The 21,183-nt window shown below is 56.1% G+C and overlaps 1 protein-coding gene and 1 pseudogene across 4 annotated transcripts in view; both read left to right on the top strand.

The window, feature by feature from the left end:
- Positions 1-21,183, top strand: part of ZC3H7B (zinc finger CCCH-type containing 7B) — a 55,416-nt gene that overhangs the window by 28,312 nt on the left and 5,921 nt on the right. For 3 of the 4 annotated variants that reach the window (XM_055253041.2, XM_063622904.1, XM_063622902.1), the window contains 11 exons: positions 767-823; positions 4,021-4,063; positions 4,748-4,938; positions 5,884-6,205; positions 7,156-7,214; positions 8,907-9,006; positions 9,794-9,955; positions 12,670-12,875; positions 14,732-14,832; positions 15,771-15,952; positions 18,573-18,658. In XM_055253041.2, coding sequence (XP_055109016.1) covers positions 767-823; positions 4,021-4,063; positions 4,748-4,938; positions 5,884-6,205; positions 7,156-7,214; positions 8,907-9,006; positions 9,794-9,955; positions 12,670-12,875; positions 14,732-14,832; positions 15,771-15,952; positions 18,573-18,658 — 1,509 coding nt within the window. The remainder of the gene's footprint in view (positions 1-766; positions 824-4,020; positions 4,064-4,747; positions 4,939-5,883; positions 6,206-7,155; positions 7,215-8,906; positions 9,007-9,793; positions 9,956-12,669; positions 12,876-14,731; positions 14,833-15,770; positions 15,953-18,572; positions 18,659-21,183) is intronic. The other variant, XM_063622903.1, reaches the window with a different exon arrangement.
- Positions 19,444-19,544, top strand: LOC129468763 (uncharacterized; annotated as a pseudogene).

The following is a 21,183-nucleotide window of genomic DNA, read 5'->3' as shown; positions in this document are numbered from 1 at the left end:
CAAAAAAATGAGCGGGGCGTGGTAGCGAGCACCTGTAGTCCCAGCTACTCTGAAGGCTGAGGCAAGAGAATGGTGTGAACCCGGGAGGCGGAGCTTGCAGTGAACTGAGATCACACAACTGCACTCCAGCCTGGGCAACAGAGCGAGACTCCACCTCAAAAAGAAAAAAGAGAGAGCGCGAATGGGCCAGGCGCAGTGGTTCATGCCTATAATCGTAGTACTTTGGGAGGCCGAGGTGGGCAGGTTGCTTGAGCTCAGGAGTTCAAGACCAGGCTGGGCAACATGGCGAAACCATATCTCTACAAAAAGTACAAAAATTAGCCTGGTGTGGTGGTGCATGCCTGTAGTCTCAGCTACTTGGGAGGCTGAGGTGGGAGGATCACATGAATCCCAGAGGTCAAGGCTGCAGTGAGCTGAGATCACATCCACCCTAGGGGACAAAGTGAGACTCTGTCTCAGAAAAAATTTTAAAAATTAACAAATACATTAAAAAATAGAATGTTTGAGATGGTGCCTAGCATGGTGCCTGACACACAGTAGAGGTGTGCAGGGAGGTCCTCTGCCCAGGTCAAGGTTGGAGGAAGAAAACCCCAGAATCTGACCCAGAGAGACAGAGCAGTTGATTTCCGGCAGGCCTGGGGACAGGGACTCTCGGGGCACTGCAGACCCCAGCTGCCTCAGGGCCTCTTTGCTGCCCCGGCTAAGGGGACCTTGAGCATCTTTTCAGAATCTTTACCTCTGCCCACCTCTCTCCAATCTCTGGCAGGAATTGGAAACCTTTTCTCTGCTCAGTAACGGCACTGCGGCTGGCGTGGCAGATCAGGTAGGATCAGGGCTGAACCAACCTGTCTCGGTTTATCCATTATGAGAGGTTTGGATTCACTCTCTCTGGGTATAAATGACCTCAGGCAGTGGGTCCAGGGGCCTCTGCCTCCCCAGGAGGTACCTCCCGTGACCACGGGGGCAGGATGTGGGGACAGGCCATGGCTGCTGTTGGCAGGGAGTGGTCATTGCCAGGGATCCGCTGGGGGCAGCCTCACTCATGGACCCTGGCCAGGACACAGTCTGGGCAGCCTGGTCCCACGCGCCTTCCTTCTGCCTCCCGCCCCACATTTCCTGCTGTGTTGCCTTTTTTCTCACCAGCCTTTCTGCAGGTTCAGGCCCCTGGGCCTCAAATGTCTTCCTCTTCCCCACCCTGCCTTTCTCTGTCTCTTTGCTTTTCAAAACCCAGCTCAAGGGCATGCCCCCACTGAAACCCATCCTGCTCTCCGTGGCTCAGTGACTCTGTTGGGGAGGGGCAGCCGAGACTGAGGACTCTGACAAGGAAGAGCCCAACTGGGCCCTGCAGCCTTGGGCAGGTCCTTCAGTTTCCACGTTCTGATATGCAGACCATCCCTTAACAGGAACAAGGGAGGAAGGTGCTTGATAACCTGGCACGCAGGACCCATCAGGAAATGCAGTGGGCAGTCACTGCAGATAGCTGCTGTGCTGTCCTGAGTTAGGGACTCCTCCCAAGGGCCAAGACACTTGTGCACCCCAGTCAGGCCTGGCTCATCCCAGGGGGGGTAAGGCAGGGCCTGGCACACGACTGAGACCCCTGCCTCCCACTCACCACACAGGAGCTGCTCAGGTAGACTTTGAGGCTTTCTGGGAAGTGAGGGATGGGCTATAAGAGCACTGATGGAGCCTGGGGTCCTGCCACCTTGTACATTAAGGGAAACTGAGGCACAGAGTGGGGAGGGGACGGGGCCAGTGTCACACAGCGAGGCAGCAGCAGGCCTCCCTCCTCCAGAGCTTTGCAGCACTTTCTTTCATTCATTCCATAAGGAGGCCCACAAAACACTCTTGGCCCTGGGCCTGAGAGAGCTGTATCCTTGCCCTCAGGGACTTCCCAGCCCGCAAAGGAGGCAGGTGGTGATCTGCCTTTGTAGCACTCATGGTTTATAACCGGAAATTATAGGTCAGGCACAGTGGCTCATGCCTGTAATCCCAGCACTTTGGGAGGCTAAGGTGGGCAATCACTTAATTTCGGGAGTTAAAGACCAGCCTGGCCAACATAGTGAAACCCCATCTCTACTAAAAAATTCAAAAATTGGCCGGGCGCGGTGGCTCACACCTGTAATCCCAGCACTCTGGGAGGCCAAGGCGGGCGGATCATGAGGTCAGGATATAGAGACCATCCTGGCTAACACGGTGAAACCCCGTCTCTACTAAAAAACACAAAAAATTAGCCAGGCGTGGTGGCAGGCGCCTGTAGTCCCAGCTACTCAGGAGGCTGAGGCAGGAGAATGTCATGAACCCAGGAGGCGGAGCTTACAGTGAGCTGAGATCGCGCCACTGCACTCCAGCCTGGGCTACGGAGTGAGACTCCATCTCAAAAAAAAAAAAAAAAAAATTTAAAAATTAGCTGGGCGTGGTGGCATGCGCCTGTAATCCCAGCTACTCAGGAGGCCTAGATTAGAGAATCACTTGAATGTGGGAGGCGGAGGTTGTAGTGAGCTGAGATCACACCATTGCACTCCAGCCTGGGTGACCAAGCAAGACTCCATCTCGAAAAAAAAAAGTTGGGTGTGGTGGCTCAGGCCTGTAATCCCAGCACTTTGGGTGGTTGAGGGGGGTGGATCACCTAAGGTCAGGAATTCAAGACCAGCCTGACCAACATGGAGAAACTCCGTCTCTACTAAAAATACAAAAATTAGCCAGGCATGGTGGCACATGCCTGTAATCCCAGCTACTCGGGAGGCTGAGGCAGGAGAATCGCTTGAACCTGGGAGGCAGAGGTTTCGATAAGCCAAGATTGCACCATTGCACTCCAGCCTGGGCAACAAGAGCAAAACTCCATCTCAAAAAAGAATAAATAAAAATACAAAATAAAAGTACAAAAAAATTAATCAGGCATGGTAACAGGTGCCTGTAATTCCAGCTGCTCAGGAGGCTGAGGCAGGAGAATTGCTTGAACCCAGGAGGTAGAGGTTGCAGTGAGCCAAGATTGTGCCACTGCACTCCAGCTTGGGCAACAGAGCGAGACTCTGTCTCAAAAAAAAAAACAAACCCGAAACACAAAGCACATCTTGTGTGCCAGGCCCCATTCTAAGCTCTTCACACATAGCAAGTCATTTCATCCTGATAGCCTTCCCCAGCAGTGAGTGAAGCAGGCCCAGAGTGGATGGGGAACTTTGCCCAGGCTGTGCAGCCTGCTTAGGCCCAGCTTCCCTCCAGCAGGAAGGCAGTGGGATCCCACCTGGGCTGTATGCCCTTCTCTGCTTCCTGGGGGGCCTGGGGCTACCGTGGGAGAGGAGAGCCTGGGGACTCAGGGAGGGGGCACTTTTGTCTTTGAACTGCAAGCCATCTGTGGTGCTGTGTGGGGGGCTTGCTAAGACCCTTGCCACCTTCACCAGGGTGAGGACCCTGCCCTGTGGTGGGTGGAACCAAGACTCAGAGGTTCCCTCCCTGCCCTCAACCACCCCTCCCTAGAGGGGCAGCTGTGGGGATCCACTGAGCCCATGCCCCCACCTGCTGGCCCATCCAGCCTCTTGCTGGGCACCACAGAGGTGAGGACCCAGCACGTGCGAGGGCTTTTTTTTTTTTTTTTTGAGGCAGAGTCTTGCTCTGTTGCCCAGGCTGGAGTACAGTGGCACGATCTCAGCTCACTGCAATCTCCACCTCCTGGGTTCAAACCATTCTCCTGCCTCAGCCTCCCAAGTAGCTGGGGTTACAGGCTCCTGCCACCATGCCCGACTAATTTTTGTATTTTTAGTAGAGATGAGGTTTCACCATGTTGGCCACGCTGGTCTTGAATTTCTGACCTCAGGTGATCCACCCACCTCGGCCTCCCCAAGTGCTGGGATTACAGGCGTGAGTCACCACGCCTGGCCGCATATGAGGGCTTTAATCTCCCCTGGCACTCTAAGTGCTCCTCGGTGCTGGGTCAACAGCGTAGTCACGTAGGGAGGGGCTGGTCCTGGATGCCGGGATTGGGGCCTTCCCAGCCACAGAGCCATTGTGGCCCTCTCCCCACAGGGAACTTCTAATGGATTGGGGTCCCTAGATGACATCGAAACAGGTAATGTCCCTGATACGAGGAAACAAGTGGAAATTGGGGCCCCAGGTTGGGGGGCACTCAGCCCCCCACCCCCGATGTCCCCGAGAGGTCAGGGGAGTCGAGCCCCCTCCGCATCCCAGCCCTGTAGATGGGAGGGCCTCCGAGGGGTTCCCCACCCTGGTACTACCTGAGGCATGGGAGAAAACAGTGGGTTGAGAGCCACAGACCCGCTCAGGGAGGGGAGGGCATCTCTGGTCTGGCGGAGAGGGGTGCTGCCTCTTAGCTGGGTGCAACAGTCCCATGGCCTTCACTCCAGGCTGCCTGCACACCCCCACCTCTTCCAAAGCCCTTTCCCCTCCTCTTCCTCATTGGCTTCCAGAAAAGGTTGCCTTTTAAGAGTGTCCCCTGGAGAGGGCATTGCTTACCCCAGAGGAAGGAGGCAGCAATGGTGGACATTCAGGTATTGAGCCTGGGCCAAGGATTGACATCATAAGACTGAGGGCCCCTCCCTGTTCTGGGGCTGTGGCCTTCCTTGACCACCCCCTGAGCATCTGCCAGTGGGATCAGCCGATGGGGAAAGCAGGGCTCCTGGCAAGAGCTGAAAGAAGAAGGGAAGGTGTAGGGTGAGCATCACGGGGCCCGGGACGCCTCCTCCACCCCCACCAGGCAGTGCTCCCCTTCGGCTCTTGCCCACCCCATCCGCAGACTGCTACGTGGACCCTCGAGGCTCCCCGGCCTTCCTCCCTTCCACGCCCACGATGCCCCTGTTCCCTCATGTTCTGGACCTGCTGGCCCCTCTGGACAGCAGCAGGACCCTCCCCAGCACCGAGAGCCTGGATGACTTCTCAGACGGGGATGTCTTTGGCCCAGAGCTGGACACCCTCCTGGACTCGCTGGTGAGCCACACCACCCTCCTTGTGCTCCCCTGAGCCCCTCTCCCCGCTGTGTCCCCATTGTCCCAGGGGTGGAGGGAAGGCCCCAGTGCTCATGTCATGTGTCTCAGGAGGAGGCCTCAGTAGGGACTTGTTTGGTACAGAAATGAAGCTGCACACTGGGTGCGGTGGCTCACGCCTGTAATCCCAATACTTTGGGAGGCCAAGGCAGGCGGATTACTTGAGGTCAGGAATTCAAGACCAGCCTGGCCAACATGGTGAAACCCCCTCTCTACTAAAAATACAAAAATTATCCAGGCATGGTGGCGCATGCCTGTGGTCTCAGCTCCTCAGGAGGCTGAGGCCGGAGAATCACTTGAACCTGGGAGGCAGAGGTTGCAGTGAGCTGAGATCACACCACTGCACTCCAGCCTGGGCAATGGAGCAAGACTCCGTCTCAAAAAAAAAAAGAAAAAGAAATGAACCAGGCTGGGCGCGGTGGCTCAAGCCTGTAATCCCAGCACTTTGGGAGGCCGAGGTGGGCGGATCACGAGGTCAGGAGATCGAGACCATCCTGGCTAACACGGTGAAACCCCGTCTCTACTAAAAATACAAAAAATTAGCCAGGCGTGGTGGCGGGCGCCTGTAGTCCCAGCCACTCAGGAGGCTGAGGCAGGAGAATGGCGTGAACCTGGGAGGCGGAGCTTGTAGTGAGCCGAGATTGCGCCACTGTACTCCAGCCTGGGTGACAGAGCGAGACTCCGTCTCAAAAAAAAAAAAAAAAAAAAAAAGAAATGAACCTGCAGAATGTCTGGCCAGAAGGGAACATAGTGAGCCCTGCTCCCCCATGGGACAGGCTGAAGCCAGGCGACAGGGTGCAGGTCTCCTTGCTTCCCCAAGTGCCTGATGCTGCCCAGGCCTGGGCAGTCCTGTTTTCCTCTGACCCCTCCCTCTGTCCCTGCCTCGTAGTCTCTGGTCCAGGGTGGCCTGTCTGGCAGCGGCGTGCCTAGTGAGTTGCCCCAGCTGATACCCGTGTTCCCCGGCGGGACCCCACTGCTACCACCTGTGGTGGGTGGCTCCATCCCTGTCTCCAGCCCACTGCCCCCCGCCTCCTTCGGCTTGGTCATGGACCCCTCCAAGAAGCTGGCTGCCTCTGTGCTGGATGCCCTCGATCCCCCGGGCCCCACGCTGGACCCCCTGGACCTGCTGCCGTACTCGGAGACCCGGCTGGATGCACTCGACAGCTTTGGGTCGACACGAGGCTCCCTGGACAAACCTGACTCCTTCATGGGTAAGGCCATGGGTGGGCACGTTCAACCTCCCTGGACAGGTTGCACAGTGCTGTGGCCTCTTTGGTCCCTGGAAAGTGGAGTTGAGTTACAGATCTGTTTGTCCCCATCACTCCTTAGCAATCCCGGGCCATGTCTGTGTGTTGCTGTCTCTGCAGTGCTCAGCACAGTGTGGGGCTGGGCTTGAGGGGTGGGTGTCTTGCTCAAGATCAAGCAGAGGAGAGCTGCGACAGTCCAGGCCTCTAGACTCCCAGTCTGGCGCTCCCTGCCCAGCCTCCCAGGACCCTGGGTCACCAGGCTGGTGAGATCCCATGGGATGATCCTGAGGCTGGGGGCGGGGCACAAGGTCATGGCCTCCCACAGCACCACTCTGGGCTGGGTGCCAGGGACCCAGGGAGGAAGTCGGCTTGTCTAGGCCCTGGTGGGGCTAGCTTTCGGCAGTCGGACACAGCCCAGGGCACTCGACTGAGAGGGCTTAATGGGACTGTGGGGGCACGGAGGGGACTTCACTCAGCCTCACGGACAAAGGAGGCTTCCTGGAGGAAGTGGTGACTAGGCAGGGTCTTGAAGGAAAAGTTCACCTGCCAGGCAGAGGAAGCAGGGGCACTAGCCTGGCATGACATGGCGCGGGGCTGGCTGATGAGCGGAGCAGCTGGGGTAGGGGCCTTGGTCTCCAAGGACCTGGGAGCAAGCTAAGGAACTTGGGCTTTCTCCTAGGGGCAGCGGGAAGCCCTGGCAAGTTTAAGCAAAGAGTGGGCACACTCAGGCTGGGAGGCGTCTTTGCCCCAGGGGAGTGGAGAGGAGAGGATAGAGTCAGGGGTTCAGCAGGAGTAGGAGAGGATGTGTGGCCTGGGGGCTTCTCTGAGTCAGCAATACATAAGGGGAAGCCCTAGGAAGGCGCCTCACGCCTCAGAGCCAGAGCCACTGACCCCTATGTCTTCTCCCTGCCCAGAGGAGACCAACTCACAGGACCACCGTCCCCCTAGCGGTGCTCAGAAACCAGCCCCCTCGGTGAGTGACTTGAGTGGGGATCCAGGCCTCTCACTCCCTGCTGGGGGTTGTCGGTTCTAGAGTTGGGGAATGAGCCCTCTGCATGGGGTAAGGTGCTGCATTCCCCACGGCGGGGCACTTCCAGAGTGGATGGATCAAAGATGATCACCTCGTGCCCTTCCTCACCAAGCTATGTGCTGGGCGGGCACACAGAGGGCACCACTGCCCTTGTCTGATGGAAGAATTCAAGTCTCAGAGGGTGAAGCGACTTCCCCAGTGTTAGTAGCATCCCTGGTCTCCAGACTCAGCCAGGTCCCGAGTTTAAAAGAGCATCTGGGGCCGGGCGCGGTGGCTCACGCTTGTAATCCCAGCACTTTGGGAGGCCGAGGCGGGTGGATCACGAGGTCAGGAGATCGAGACCACGGTGAAACCCCGTCTCTACTAAAAAAATACAAAAAATTAGCCGGGCGTGGTGGCGGGCGCCTGTAGTCCCAGCTACTCGGAGAGGTTGAGGCAGGAGAATGGTGTGAACCCGGGAGGCTAAACTTGCAGTGAGCCGAGATTGCGCCACTGCACTCCAGCCTGGGTGACAGAGCGAGACTCCATCTCAAAAAAATAAATAAATAAAAATAAAAGAGCATCTGAGCCGGGTGCGGTGGCTCACGCCTGTAATCCCAGCACTTTGGGAGGCCGAGGCGGGCAGATCACAAGGTCAGGAGCTCGAGACCATCCTGGCTAACACAGTGAAACCCCGTCTCTACTAAAAATATAAAAAATTAGCTGGGCGTGGTGGCGGGCGCCTGTAGTCCCAGCTACTCGGGAGGCTGAGGCAGGAGAATGGCATGAACCTGGGAGGCAGAGGAGTTTGCAGTGAGCCGAGATCGCGCCACTGCATTCCAGCCTGGGTGACAGAGCAAGACTCCGTCTCAAAATAAATAAATAAATAATAAAAGAGCATCTGATGAGGGGCCAGGCGTGGTGGCTCATGCCTATAATCCCAGCACTTTGGGAGGCCGAGGTGTGAGGATCACAAGGTCAGGAGTTCGAGACCAGCCTGGCCAACATGGTGAAACCCCGTCTCTATTAAAAATACAAAAATTAGCTGGGTGTAGTGGCGGACACCTGTAATCCCAGGTACTCAGGAGGCTGAGGCAGGAGAATCACTTAAACCTGGGAGGTGGAGGTTGCAGTGAGCCAAGAGCACACCATTGCACTCCAGCCTGGGCAACAAGAGCAAAACTCCATCTCAAAAAAAAAAAAGAGCATTTGATGAGGTTGCTACACTCTGACCGACACTAGCTGTGTGGTCCTGGGGAATTTCCCTAATCTCTCTGAGTCTTGCCTTCCTCCCCATCTGCTGATGACTTGGGGGATTGGGGGAGGGCATGAGCACAGGCTGCAATCAAGGCCCCTCCCATTTCTATGCTTTCACATTCAGCTTGCCTTCAAAGAAAGGCTCAGAGCCAAGACCCAGGTCACCCACTAGCCTGGGGGCTTCCCAAGGCGGTCCTGATATTCTAGACTCTTGGACCACGTTACAAAGAACTCCCCTGGCTGGGAGGGTGGAGGAAGAGGAAGGGTCCTGGGCTGTGGTTTTGCTCTTGGGTAGGATGGGGGGGTCATAGAACACTCCCCACTTCTGGTGCCCTGGCTGGCCCCAGTGGCCTCAGCCATCATCCAGTGCCCACAATGGCCTCCTTCCTCCTGTCACAGCCAGAGCCCTGCATGCCCAACACTGCCTTGCTCATCAAGAACCCCTTGGCTGCCACCCACGAGTTCAAGCAGGCCTGCCAGCTCTGCTACCCCAAGACAGGTAACCTTTCACCTGCAGACTCCACCCCTCTGCCCAGAGAACTGGGAATCCCAGAAACATGGGATCCCAGATCAGAAGAATCCCAGTGTCTCAGTTGGAGATAAGTGCCAGAAATCAGAAGCCCCTCTGGGGCAGAAAAGGAAAGCGGCAGGAGTTTGGGGTCTGTCCCTGCCAGGGACCTTCACAGTTCTTTCTAGGGAAACACTAACATGGTCAGACTCACTAGAGAGTGAGGACGGTGATAGAAAGGGGATGGGTGGGCCGGATGCGGTGGCTCACACCTGTAATCCCAGCATTTTGTGAGGCTGAGGCAGGCGGATCACTTGAAGTCAGGAGTTTGAGATCAGCCTGGCCAACATGCTGAAATCCTGTCTCTGCTAAAAATACAAAAAGTAGCCAGGCTTGGTGGCGCATGCCTGTAGTCCCAGCTACTCGGGAGGCTGAGGCAGGAGGATGGCTTGAACCCGGAAGGCGGAGGTTGCAGTGAGTGGAGATCACACTACTGCACTCCAGCCTGGGTGACTGAGCGAGACTCTGTCTCAAAAAAACAGGAGGGGGGATGGGTGCCAAGAATGGGCTCCTTGGAGGGGCTTCCCCCAGCACAGTCCCCCGGTCTCCAGGGAGCAAGTAGCCAGGAAGGGTGTGGTGGGAGCTGGCAGGAGGCCCTCAGAGGGGAGGGGAGGTAGGTGTATAAGGAGGGGGCCGATTCCTACCCACCGCATGGGCCTGCCAGCCATCACCCTTTAATTCTGCTTTCGGAATTATCGTGTGTCCACCCTGCCCATAGGCCCCCGGGCTGGCGACTACACCTACCGCGAGGGCCTTGAGCACAAGTGCAAGCGGGACATCCTGCTCGGCCGGCTCCGGAGCTCAGAGGACCAGACCTGGAAGCGGATCCGGCCCCGGCCCACCAAGACCAGCTTCGTGGGCTCCTACTACCTGTGCAAAGGTGGGTGGGCTGCAGCGGGGCAGGCAGCACAGCTGGGGCCCAGCCCCTCCACCCCCAGCCGCCGCTCTGCTCCCCATCACAGGTAGACAGAACAGGGATGGGCCTCACAGCTGCACGGGAGGAGAAAGCCACGGCATAGGCTCCTGGGGCCTGTGCAGGATGAATTCCACATCAGAATGAGCGTCTTCCCTGAGCAGCTTCCAGAGGCAGGTGGGACACATTTGGGACATTCAGCCGGAGACCAAGCCCCTCACTGGCCTGTGCTCTGGAGTGTCAGGAGCCTACATGACTCGTAGGGGGCTGGCTTCTCTTACCACTGCAGGGCCCTGAGGGGCTGTGGGGTGGTGTGCCCAGCAGCCACATGAAGCATTTAGGACTGGCGCATGGTGAGGGCTCCATCCACCTGAGCTCTCTGTCACTGTCCTCATTTCTGGCTCACATCAGCCTGGTTGGTATTTAATGGAAATCCATCATGTCCCTGACTAGCTTCTTTCTGGTCCCAGCCAAGCGCCTTGGTCCTGCTGTACGGCGATGTGTGAATAGTCACGAATTGTTAAGACCTTCCCAGTGTAGCCCTTTCATTTCACCAGCATGCAGCCTCACAGCTCTGGAGGAGGAAATGGAGGCTTTGAGAGTGCACCCACGGCTCTGCCTCTCCCCCGACCTGCCCCCTAGCAGTGGCCCGCCCAGGCCTCCTGAACTTGCTCCTTGTCCTCCCAGCAGCCAGGCTGGTCTAAGGACATGTCACTCTTGGGTCGAAGGCCTCCATCAGCCACTGCCCGTGGCCAGTGGGATGAAGTCCAGGTTCTGCAACAAGGCCTACACGTGCCCTTATCCACCCCCTCACCCTTCTGCCCTAACCATTCCCCAAATGCACTGACCCTCCCTGATTCCATCACACATGCTGTGCCCTTTGAGCCTGGTCGCCCTCTGCTCCTCCTTCAAGCACCGCCTGAATTTGGGAAGCCCTTCTCTGCGGTGCTTCCCCTTGCAATCACCCCCACTCCCACCCGGGGATCTGCCCCACTCCTCCAGGTCTGTGGCCTGTTTGTCCTTTTTTTTTTTTTTTTTTTTTTTTGAGACGGAGTCTCGCTCTGTCGCCCAGGCTGGAGTACAGTGGCGCAATCTCGGCTCACTGCAAGCTCTGCCTCCCGGGTTCACGCCATTCTCCTGCCTCAGCCTCTCCAAGTAGCTGGGACTACAGGCGCTCACCACTACGCCCGGCTAATTTTTTTTTGTATTCTTAGTAGAGACAAGGTTTCACTGTAGTCTCGATCTCCTGACCTCGTGATCCGCCCGCCTCGGCCTCCCAAAGTGCTGGGATTACAAGCGTGAGCCACCGCGCCCGGCCTGTGGCCTGTTTGTCCTTGTGCGCCAAGAGCCTGGCAGAGAGATGGGACAAGGCAGACTTAGAGTGGGAGGAGGAGAAAGAAAAACAAGTCCCACCCCCAGGAAACGGCAGAGCTCCAGGTTCTGAGCCACCTTTCCTCTCTCCAGATGGCCCAGCCCCCAGAAATTTTGTTTTGGTTTGTTTTTGTTTTATGAGACAGGGTCTTGCTCTGTTGCCCAGGCTAGAGTGAGTGGTGCTATTATAGCTCACTGCAGCTTCAACCTCCTGGGCTTAAGCCATCTTCTTGCCTCAACCTCTTGAGTAGCTGAGACTACAGGCACATGCCACCACACCCAGCGTATTCTGTAATTTTTAACTTTTTTGTAGAGATAGGGTCTTAATTTGTTGCCCAGCCTGGTCTTGAACTCCTTGCCTCAAGCAATTCTCCTGCCTCAGCCTCCCAAAGTCCTAGGATTACAGGCATGAGCCACCGTGCCCAGCGCCCCCGCCAGCTTTATGTATTATCTCACTTGATTCCAACAACCCAGTCTCCTCCATTCATAGCAAAGACAGCTGAGGCTCAGGGAGTAATGAGGAATCCTAGCCCAATTCTGTCTGACACCAAAGTACATGCTCTTAACCATGCAGTGTTATTTTCCTGGTAAATAATTGTTTTTAAATCCCTTATATTTGCCGGGCACAGTGGCTCATGCCTGTAATCCCAGCACTTTGGGAGGCTGAGGCGGGCAGATCACCTGAGGTTGGGAGTTTGAGACCAGCCTGACCAACATGAAGAAACCCTCTCTCTACTAAAAATACAAAATTAGCCGGGCGTGGTGGCACATGCCTGTAATCCCAGCTACTCAGGAGGCTGAGGCAGGAGACTCACCTGAATCCAGGAGGCAGAGGTTGCAGTGAGCTGAGATCGTGCCATTGCACTCCAGCATGGGCAACAAGAGCAAAACTCCGTCTCAAAAAAAAAATCCTTTCTATTTATTTAGAGACTTTTCTACAAAAGCAGTCCTGTGGGGTGAGTGGGGTAGGAGTGATTACCATACTCTGCAGGTGTTGAGTGCAGAAGGGGGCCTGGTGTTTAGAAAGGAATTTTCAGCTCTGCCAAGTCCTGGCAGCAGGGGGTGCAGCAGACCCTGCCTCACCTGCGTTGGGGTGCAGAAGGGGGCCTGGTATTTGGAAAGGACTTTCCAGCTTTGCCAAGTCCTGGCAGGGGGTGCAGCAGCCCCTGGCTCACCTACCTGTGTTGGGGTGGAGCCAAGCCCTGCCTGGCTCATGGGGCCAGAGCCCCACAGGCTGCAGTGGGGTGGCGAGGGTGCTGCAGGCTGCTGTCCCCGCCTGGCGGAACGTGTGTCCTGTTGCCTCTTTGCAGACATGATTAACAAGCAGGACTGTAAGTACGGGGATAACTGCACCTTCGCCTACCATCAGGAGGAGATCGACGTGTGGACCGAGGAGCGGAAGGGCACCCTCAACCGCGACCTGCTCTTCGACCCGCTGGGGGGTGTTAAGCGCGGCAGCCTCACCATCGCCAAGCTCCTGAAGGAGCACCAGGGCATCTTCACCTTCCTCTGCGAGGTACAGCCCGCCCACCCGCTGCCACCCCATAGGCCACGGCACAGACAGGGCCGGGGATGCTCCCTGGCACGGACCACCATAGGAGGTCAGCCCTGGAACCCGTGGGCTGTGGAGGCCTGGCCTTAGAATCAGTAGGTCCTGGAGGGTCAGTAAGTCAGGGTCCTAGGATACTATTTGCTAGAGGCCAGATCTGATCCAGCCCCCTCATTTTGTAGAGGCAGAAACTGAGGCTGGAAAGAAAAATCATAACCCTCACACCTGCTCTTTCCTGACAGCGGGTCATAGGCCGGGCTTGGCACGTTGTTTTCATTTCTCATTCCTAGCCTGATGCGGTGGCTCACGCCTGTAATCCCAGCACTTTGGGAGGCTGAGGTGGGCGGATCAATTGAGGTCAGGAGTTTGAGACCAGCCTGGCCAACATGGTGAAACCCTGTCTCTACTAAAAATACAAAAATCAGCTGGGCGTTGTGGTGCACGCCTGTAGTCCCAGCTAGTTGGGAGGCTGAGGCAGGAGAATCAGTTGAACTGGGGAGGCAAAGGTTGCAGTGAGCCGAGATTGCGCAACTGCACTTCAGACTCCATCTCAAAAAAAAATTAAAAATTAGCTGGGCTTGGTGGCATGCGCCTCTGGTCCCAGTTACTCAGGAGGCTAAGGTGGGAGGATTGCTTGAGTCCAGGAGGTAGAGGCTGCGGTGAGCCAAGATCGAACCACTGCACTCCAGCCTGGGTGACAGAGTGAGACCCTATTCAAGAAAAAAAAAAAAAAGATGTCATTTCCATCGTCACGGCAGTGCTGGCAGGCAGATATCCCCGTTTTACAGATGTTGAGGCTGAGATTCAGGGTAGCGAGGAGCTGCCCTCAGCCACACGGACAGTGCTGTGCAGAACTGAGCTTCAAACCCAGGCAGCCTGTCCCTGGAGTCATGCCCACTCCCAGCACCAGCTGCTGCTGGTGGTCCCCACAGCCAGGCCCCCAGGACACAGGCAGATTGAGGGCCTGTCTGGGGCTTCCCCTGCATCCCTTGTTGTGGGTATGATGTATTTGGCATTGCTCAGCCGTCCCAAGCGCCGTGTCCATGGCCCCACATCTCAGGCCTCCTCCACGTGCCATCCCTCGGCCCTGCTGGCTTCGGTGGCCATTGCACTTCCCTGCCTGGGTTTGCCCTCCCCACAGGGCGCTGTCCTGTGTTTCTGGGCTTGGAACCTCTCAGCTGGACTCTGATCCCAGCAGCCCCACTGAGCTGTTGTTAATTCCCTCCCCAAAGCTGTCCCTGAAGACCCTGCTTGGCCTCTGGAGTGAACTTGGCCCCTGTATCCCCACCCAGTCGTAGCATATTGAGGGCAGGGGCAGTGGCACGTCTGTGTCCGTAGAGCAAGGGCTCCAGGTCTGGGTTGCTGGCAGGGTTTGGTGCAGCTCAGTCCAACCCTCATCCCTGGCACCACCAGCCCTTCCCCCAACTCTTCCAGGTCGGGACTTGTGCCAACCCTCTGCAGGGAGCATTGGCCTGGGAATCATAGTTCATAGCCGGGTGACAGCCTGTAGTTCATAAAGCACTTGCCATTCCTTTTTATCTTTTTTTTTTTTTGACATGAAGTAACCCCCTGCCTCAGGCATTGGGAGTGGTGGGATCAGAGGGAGGGAGGAGGGCGAGGAAGGGAGCCAAAGCCCAGGTCACCTGTGAGCTGGAACCAGAGAGACAAGACCACAGACCCTGGGATTCCCTTCCTCACTCCTCTGACGCAGGGCAGGGCTTGCAGGGACCCAGCTGTCCTTCCCCAGGTAGCTGTGCGGGGTCCCAGCTCACCCCCTTCCCAGGTGGCCATGCCAGGTCCTAGCCCTTCCCCTCCCTGGGCAGATCTGCTTTGACAGTAAACCCCGGATCATCAGCAAAGGCACCAAGGACTCTCCGTCTGTCTGCTCCAACCTGGCTGCCAAGCACAGCTTCTACAACAACAAGTGAGTGGGACCCTCAGCCCAGGCTGAGGCCTAGGGGCCAGTGGAGAGTCCCCTCAGGCAGCTCAGATGGCTGAGGAAAGGCTGAACTGAAAGGGTGGATGTAGGGTGCAAGGAAAGGGGCAGAATTTGGGAATCAAATCCAGCCTCCACCTGGAAAGGATGGGAATCACATTTGTCGAACATCTGCTATATTCCAAGCATCATCTTGGGTATGTTAATTATCTTAGCAATCCTGTGAGGGAGGAGTTACTGGCTCTGTTGTACAGAAGAAAAAGCTGAGGCTTGGAAGTAGCTTACTTAGCTTACTCAGCAGACAGCAAGCAGGGGGCCTCATCTCTGACTCTAGCCCAGCACCCTCCAATGTCATGACATCAGCGTCAGGCAGTGAGGGGAGGCCTGGGTCAGGTCTGGCATCACCCCTTTCTCCCTCTTGTTCCCCTTGGTTCTGGCATGGTGTGCATATGGAGCCCAGGCCCTGCAGTCAGACAGACCTGGGTCCAATTCCTGGGCCAGTCCTGTCTTACGTCCAAGCCCGGGTTTCCTCGTCTGTAAAGTTGATGATGCTCTAGGCTCCTGGGGCTGCAGTGAGGGTAATTAAGACTCCTGGCCCAGAGGACATGCTTGGTTAGTGTTCCTCAGGATGCAGGACCAGCTCTGCAGAATCAAGCTGGAAACCTGAGGGCGGTGCCCTCTGCTTGTTGGCAGCTCCATCTTTGAATCCTGGGGGAGGGACAGGAGTAAAGCAGCCCTGGGACCCAGGCCCGGGGTGCCTGAGCAGAGGAGCCCTGTTTCTGCCCTCCTGTGTCATCCATGGCCTGGACTTTGTACATAGATCAGGGGGTGCCCAGGGAGAGCCTGGCACTGGGAAGGTGGCCCTACCAGGAGAGAAGGTCAGAGGGGCTGCGGACTGCATCGTGCCCCTCCTGCCTGCCCACCAGGTGCCTGGTGCACATCGTCCGCTCCACCTCCCTCAAGTACTCCAAGATCCGCCAGTTCCAGGAGCACTTCCAGTTCGACGTGTGCCGCCATGAGGTGCGCTACGGCTGCCTGCGGGAGGACAGCTGCCACTTCGCCCACAGCTTCATCGAGCTTAAGGTGTGGCTGCTGCAGCAGTACTCAGGTGAGGGGCAGGCGGTGCAGGTGGAGGGCGGGTGACTCAGGTGAGGGGTGGGCAGTGCAGGTGGAGGGCGGGTGACTCAGGTGAGGGGTGGGCGGTGCAGGGGAAGGGAGCACAGGACTGACTGGGGGTGACAGGCCAGGGCCCCATGGTCGCTGGAGGGGGCTTCGGGAGAGTTCAGGAGAGGTGGCTGCGGGGTGGGCTCTCTGGAGGAGCTAGTGTGTCCCAGGCACCACAGAGGAGAGAAGCTCCGCTCTCAGGGCGCTTCCAGGCTCGGAGATCTGGGTTTTTCCCCTCGTAGGCACTGTCCAGGGAGCACGGAGATGGGAGAGGGAGTCACCTGGGCTCCTGCAGCAGCACCTCTGCTTGCTCCCTGGGTGGTTGGCAGCAAGTCCCCGCTTCTCACTGAGCCTCCAGTGCTCATCTGGGAAATGGGGAGCCCCATCTCTACCTCGCAGAGCTGCTGCGGGGTTTGGAAGGTGTTCTCCCACTCACCCACCAGGGATTTACCGAGCACCTTCTCTTGTCAGGGCGTTCAGCCATGGTCTAGTCGAGGCCCTTACTTTCAGAGAACCTACATTTATAAGTGGGGGCCAGACAGACAATATATAAACAGGTGAATAAATCCTGTATTCCATCCATTCTAGGATGCACATTTACCCCTACTGCCTGTCATCATTTAATTGGCACCATTTTGTCAGGCGGGGATTTAAAATGTGGTACATATAACACTCAGTGTCTGCTTAGAGTTGATGAAATGCAGTGGTAGCATTTCAGGTGTGCCTCGGTATTATGAGGAAGATAAAGCCGAGCAATGGGACAGAGACAGACTCGGGGATGGGAGCATTTTAGGTAAGATGGCTGGGAAGGCCTCTCTGAGGAGGTGACTTTTGACCAGGGCAGGGTGGGGAGTGCATTCCAGGAAGAGGGACCAGACTGAAGGCTCTGAGGCAGGAGCAAGTTCCACACAGAAAGGATGGTCCCTGGGGTAGAGCAGCTTAGTCATTAGAGGGGGAATGAGGCCTGAGAGGCTGGAGGGAACTGAGCATGTGAGAGTCTCTAGGCCTTAAACAGGAACAACTGGGGTTGTTCTAAATATGATTTACAGGCCGGGCGCGGTGGCTCACGCTTGTAATCCCAGCACTTTGGGAGGCCGAGGCAGACGGATCACGAGGTCAGGAGATCGAGACCACGGTGAAACCCCGTCTCTACTAAAAATACAAAAAATTAGCCGGGCGTGGTGGCGGGCGCCTGTAGTCCCAGCTACTCGGAGAGGCTGAGGCAGGAGAATGGCGTGAACCCGGGAGGCGGAGTTTGCAGTGAGCCGAGATTGCGCCACTGCACTCCGGCCTGGGCGACAGAGCCAGACTCCGTCTCAAAAAAAAAAAAAAAATATATATATATATATATGATTTACGGTATCTGGAGAAGGGTTTTAAGTGGGTGGAGTTATACGATCTGATCAGTACTTTGCAAAAGTCACTCTGGCTGCTGGGTGGAGATCAAGGAGCAAGGGCAGAAGCTGGGAGATCAGGGAGGGTGGCTCAGGCCAGGGTGGTGATGCTGGAGGTGGGAGAAGTGGTTAGATTCTAGGTGTATTTTGAGGGTGGAGCCAACAAGATTTGTTGATGGACAGATATGAAGTATGAGACAAAGGAGAGCGTCAAGGTGGACTCCAAGATCAGAGCAACAGGAAAAATGGGGCTACCATGTTCTAAGAGGGGGAAGGCTGAGAGGAGCAGCTCACGCTCAATGTGGGACGTGGGAAGTCTCAGCTGCCTGGCGGACTTCACGTGGAGATGTTGGAGGCAGCAGATGTGGGGGTCTGGAGGTTCACATGAAAGGTCTGGCCTGTAGATACATACTTGCAGATCATCAGCAAGAAACTGGATGTCAAGTGCAGTGTTTTGCCCCAAGTAAGCACTGATGATGATTGGCTGTCGTGGAGCAGGGGCCATAGGTCAAGGTGGAAGGCCACATCTGTTGTGGGAAAGACGTGAGAAAGATGGAGAGCGTTGAGAAGAGGGCAGGCTTCACGGAAGAGTTGTGAGCTGGATCTCCAAGGTCGGGCTCAGTGGCAACAGTCTGAGGCTGGTGGGGAAACAGACTGGGGAGTCCATGCCACCAGGCTGGGGTATTTGCCCTTTGGGGACTGGCAGTAAAGAGCTGTGGTACCACAGCGAGCTGATGAGCCAGTCTGGGCAGGCATGGAGCCCTAAGTGCCAGTGAGGCCAGGGGCTGCCAAGCAGGCACTAGGCTTGCAGCCCCATTGAGGGAGATGGGGGTCAGGGAAGGGTGCTGAGTCACCAGCCCCAGAGACAGGGTCACTGGCATGGGAGCAGGGGACTCCCTACCACAGTACAGAGCCAATATCTTTCTACTGCATTTTCCCACTCTTGGTTGCATTTAATTCTTTCACTTCCAGTGAGGCTCGGAGCAGGTCTTTGTTCCCATTTTGCAGATGGACAAAGTGGTTCCCTTGCACCCCATGTCTTACTGTGGCTGGGCTGAGAATAGGGCTCCTCCAGCTGGGCCTCGGGGGGCCCTGGCACCTCGTGGACCCCTGCCTCCCTCCTTGCTGAGCACCTTGAAAGATGCCTGTGTCTGCCCCCACCCTCCCCAGGCATGACCCACGAAGACATCGTTCAGGAGTCTAAGAAGTACTGGCAGCAGATGGAGGCGCACGCGGGGAAGGCCAGCAGCAGCATGGTAAGGCCTTCTGATACTATGCCATTATTCAGATTTCGTGAATTGTCCCCAGATTACAAAGAGGAAAGCTCTAATTTTACAATAGAGAAATGTTTACAATGGAGGCACCTTGAATCAAGTTACGAAAGTAACTTGGATAATGTACACATTCAGCTGTTGTGTCTCATTTTATTTTATTTTATTTTATTTTGAGACAGGGTCTTGCTCTGTCACCCAGCCTGGAGTGCAGTGGTATGATCATGGCCCACTGCAGCCTCCACCTCCTGGTCTCAGGTGATTCTCCTGCCTCAGCCTCCTGAGTAGCTGGGATTACAGGCATGCACCACCACACCCGACTGATTTGTCTATTTTTTAAGACCATGGGGCTGGGGATGTGGGGCTTGCCATCTTGCCCAGGCTTATCTGAAACTCCTGGGCTCAAGCAATCCTCCCACCTTGGCCTCCCACCTTGGCCTGCCAAAGTGCAGCGATTACAGGCATGAGCCTTATCGTGTCTCTTTTTCATCTCTCTTGATGAAGAAACAGTTCTTTAGTCTTTGCCTTGTGTTGCATTGACATTTTTGAAGAGCCAGATGTTTTGTAAAAGGTCCATCCCTCTGGGCTCGTGTGAGTTTCCTCATTCCACAGAGGTGATGTCGTGTTCTCAGCTCACGCATCAGGGGATGCATCATCTCAGTGTGTCCCTTCACTGGTGACAATCTAATTAAACTTTCATAACTTGATTCAAGGTGCCTCCATTGTAAACATTTCTCTATTGTAAAATTAGAGCTTTCTTCTTTGTAATTAAGACTATACTTTCAGGGATCATTTCTATAGTTTGTAATTAATAAATGTCTTCAGAGGCCGGGCACAGTGGCTCACCCCTGTAATCCCACCAGCCTTTGGGAGAGTGAGGCAGGCGGATCACGAGGTCAGGAATTCGAGACCAGCGTGTCCAACATAGTGAAACCCCATCTGTACTAAAAATACAAAAAATTAGCCGGGTGTGGTGGTGGGCGCCTGTAGTCCCAGCTACCTGGGAGGCTGAGGCAGGAAAATCGTGTGAACCCAGGAGGTGGAGGTTGCAGTGAGCCGAGATCACACCGTTGCACTCCAGCTAGGGCAACCGTGTGAGACTCCGTCTCAAAAAAAAAAAAAAAAAGTCTTCGGGAGGCCTGGCGTGGTGGCTCACGCCTGTAATCCCAGCACTTTGGGAGGCTGAGGTGAACGGATCACCTGAGGTCAGGAGTTTGAGAGCAGCCTGGTGAACATGACGAAACCCCATCTCTACTAAAAATACAAAAAATTAGCCGGGCATGGTGGCGGACGCCTGCAATTCCAGCTACTTGAGAGGCTGAGGCAGGAGAATTGCTTGAACCCAGGAGGCAGAGGTTGCAGTGAGTTGAAATTGTGCCATTGACCTCCAGCCTGGGCGACAGAGTGAGACTCCGTCTCAAAAAAAAAAAAGAAAAAAAAAAAGGTCTTCAGGAGAAATCCGTTGAGAACTTGTAAATATCCCAGTACGGCTTGGACTGACACCACTGATTGTGGTATCCCCTCCCATCCCTCCTGATCTTCGCCATGGTCCTGAAGAGAGCATGGGATTGTGGCATTTGCAGATGGGGAAGCTGAGGCTGAGAAATTGTTAGTGACTTGCCCAGGGGCACACTGAGTGGGGCAATTCCCAGGTTCTCTGATGTCCTGTCCGGGGCTCGCTCTTCTCCCTCCCACCTGCAGCATTCCCGTCCATCACCCCCACGCAGGGATCGGAACCCTGGCCCTCCTATCTCCTGGGGTGGGTGTGAGGCTCACAGGAGCCAACCTAAGCTGCCCTGTGCTCACATCGTCCCCAGGTGGTGGGATCACTGTAACTATAGATGACAGTGGAGGACCCTGGGGCTCAGAGGAGTGGGCACAGCACCCAGGAGACAGTAAGTGTGAGATGACGCCTCCGTGCCATCCAGGCATGAGCACTGACCCTTTCATCCACATGAGGCCACCCGCTGATTAACTTGGGGGAAGGCTGGGCCCCTGGACCCCTCAGGAGGCTGACCAGAGTGTGGCAGGGAGCAGGGCAGGCTGCCTGAGGGGGTCCCTGGGCCAGGCTAGCTGGCAGGGCTGCCCACCACCTCGAGCATTCCCTTGCTTCCTGACTTTGTTCCTGGTCCTCTTCTCTTTTTCTCCCCTCTTCCTGGTCCCTGCTGCCCTCCATCAGTCTCCCGTGAAGTCCTCTTTTCCCCTCCCCATCTGTTTCTTTTTCCTTCTGGCCAGGAGCCTGGCAGAGAAGGAGTGAGGAGCTGATGGGACGTTTTAAAGAGAGAACACTAGCTGGGTGTGGTAGCGCACCTGTAGCCCAGCTACTCAGGAGGCTGTGGCAGAAGGATCCCTTGAGGCCAGGAGTTTGAGATCAGCCTGGGCAACATAGTGAGACCCCTCCTGCCACTTGCTATGGCAAGGAGCTGGTGAGACTATGCAGTCATCAACGTGGGCATGGGGTCTGGCCCTGAGGGAGGAGCTCAGGACTGCAGTGGCTGTCAATAGTGCAG

This window comes from Symphalangus syndactylus, chromosome 18 (assembly GCF_028878055.3).
Source record: "Symphalangus syndactylus isolate Jambi chromosome 18, NHGRI_mSymSyn1-v2.1_pri, whole genome shotgun sequence".
Taxonomy (NCBI): Eukaryota; Metazoa; Chordata; class Mammalia; order Primates; family Hylobatidae; genus Symphalangus; species Symphalangus syndactylus.
This window is presented reverse-complemented; position numbering and strand designations above follow the sequence as displayed.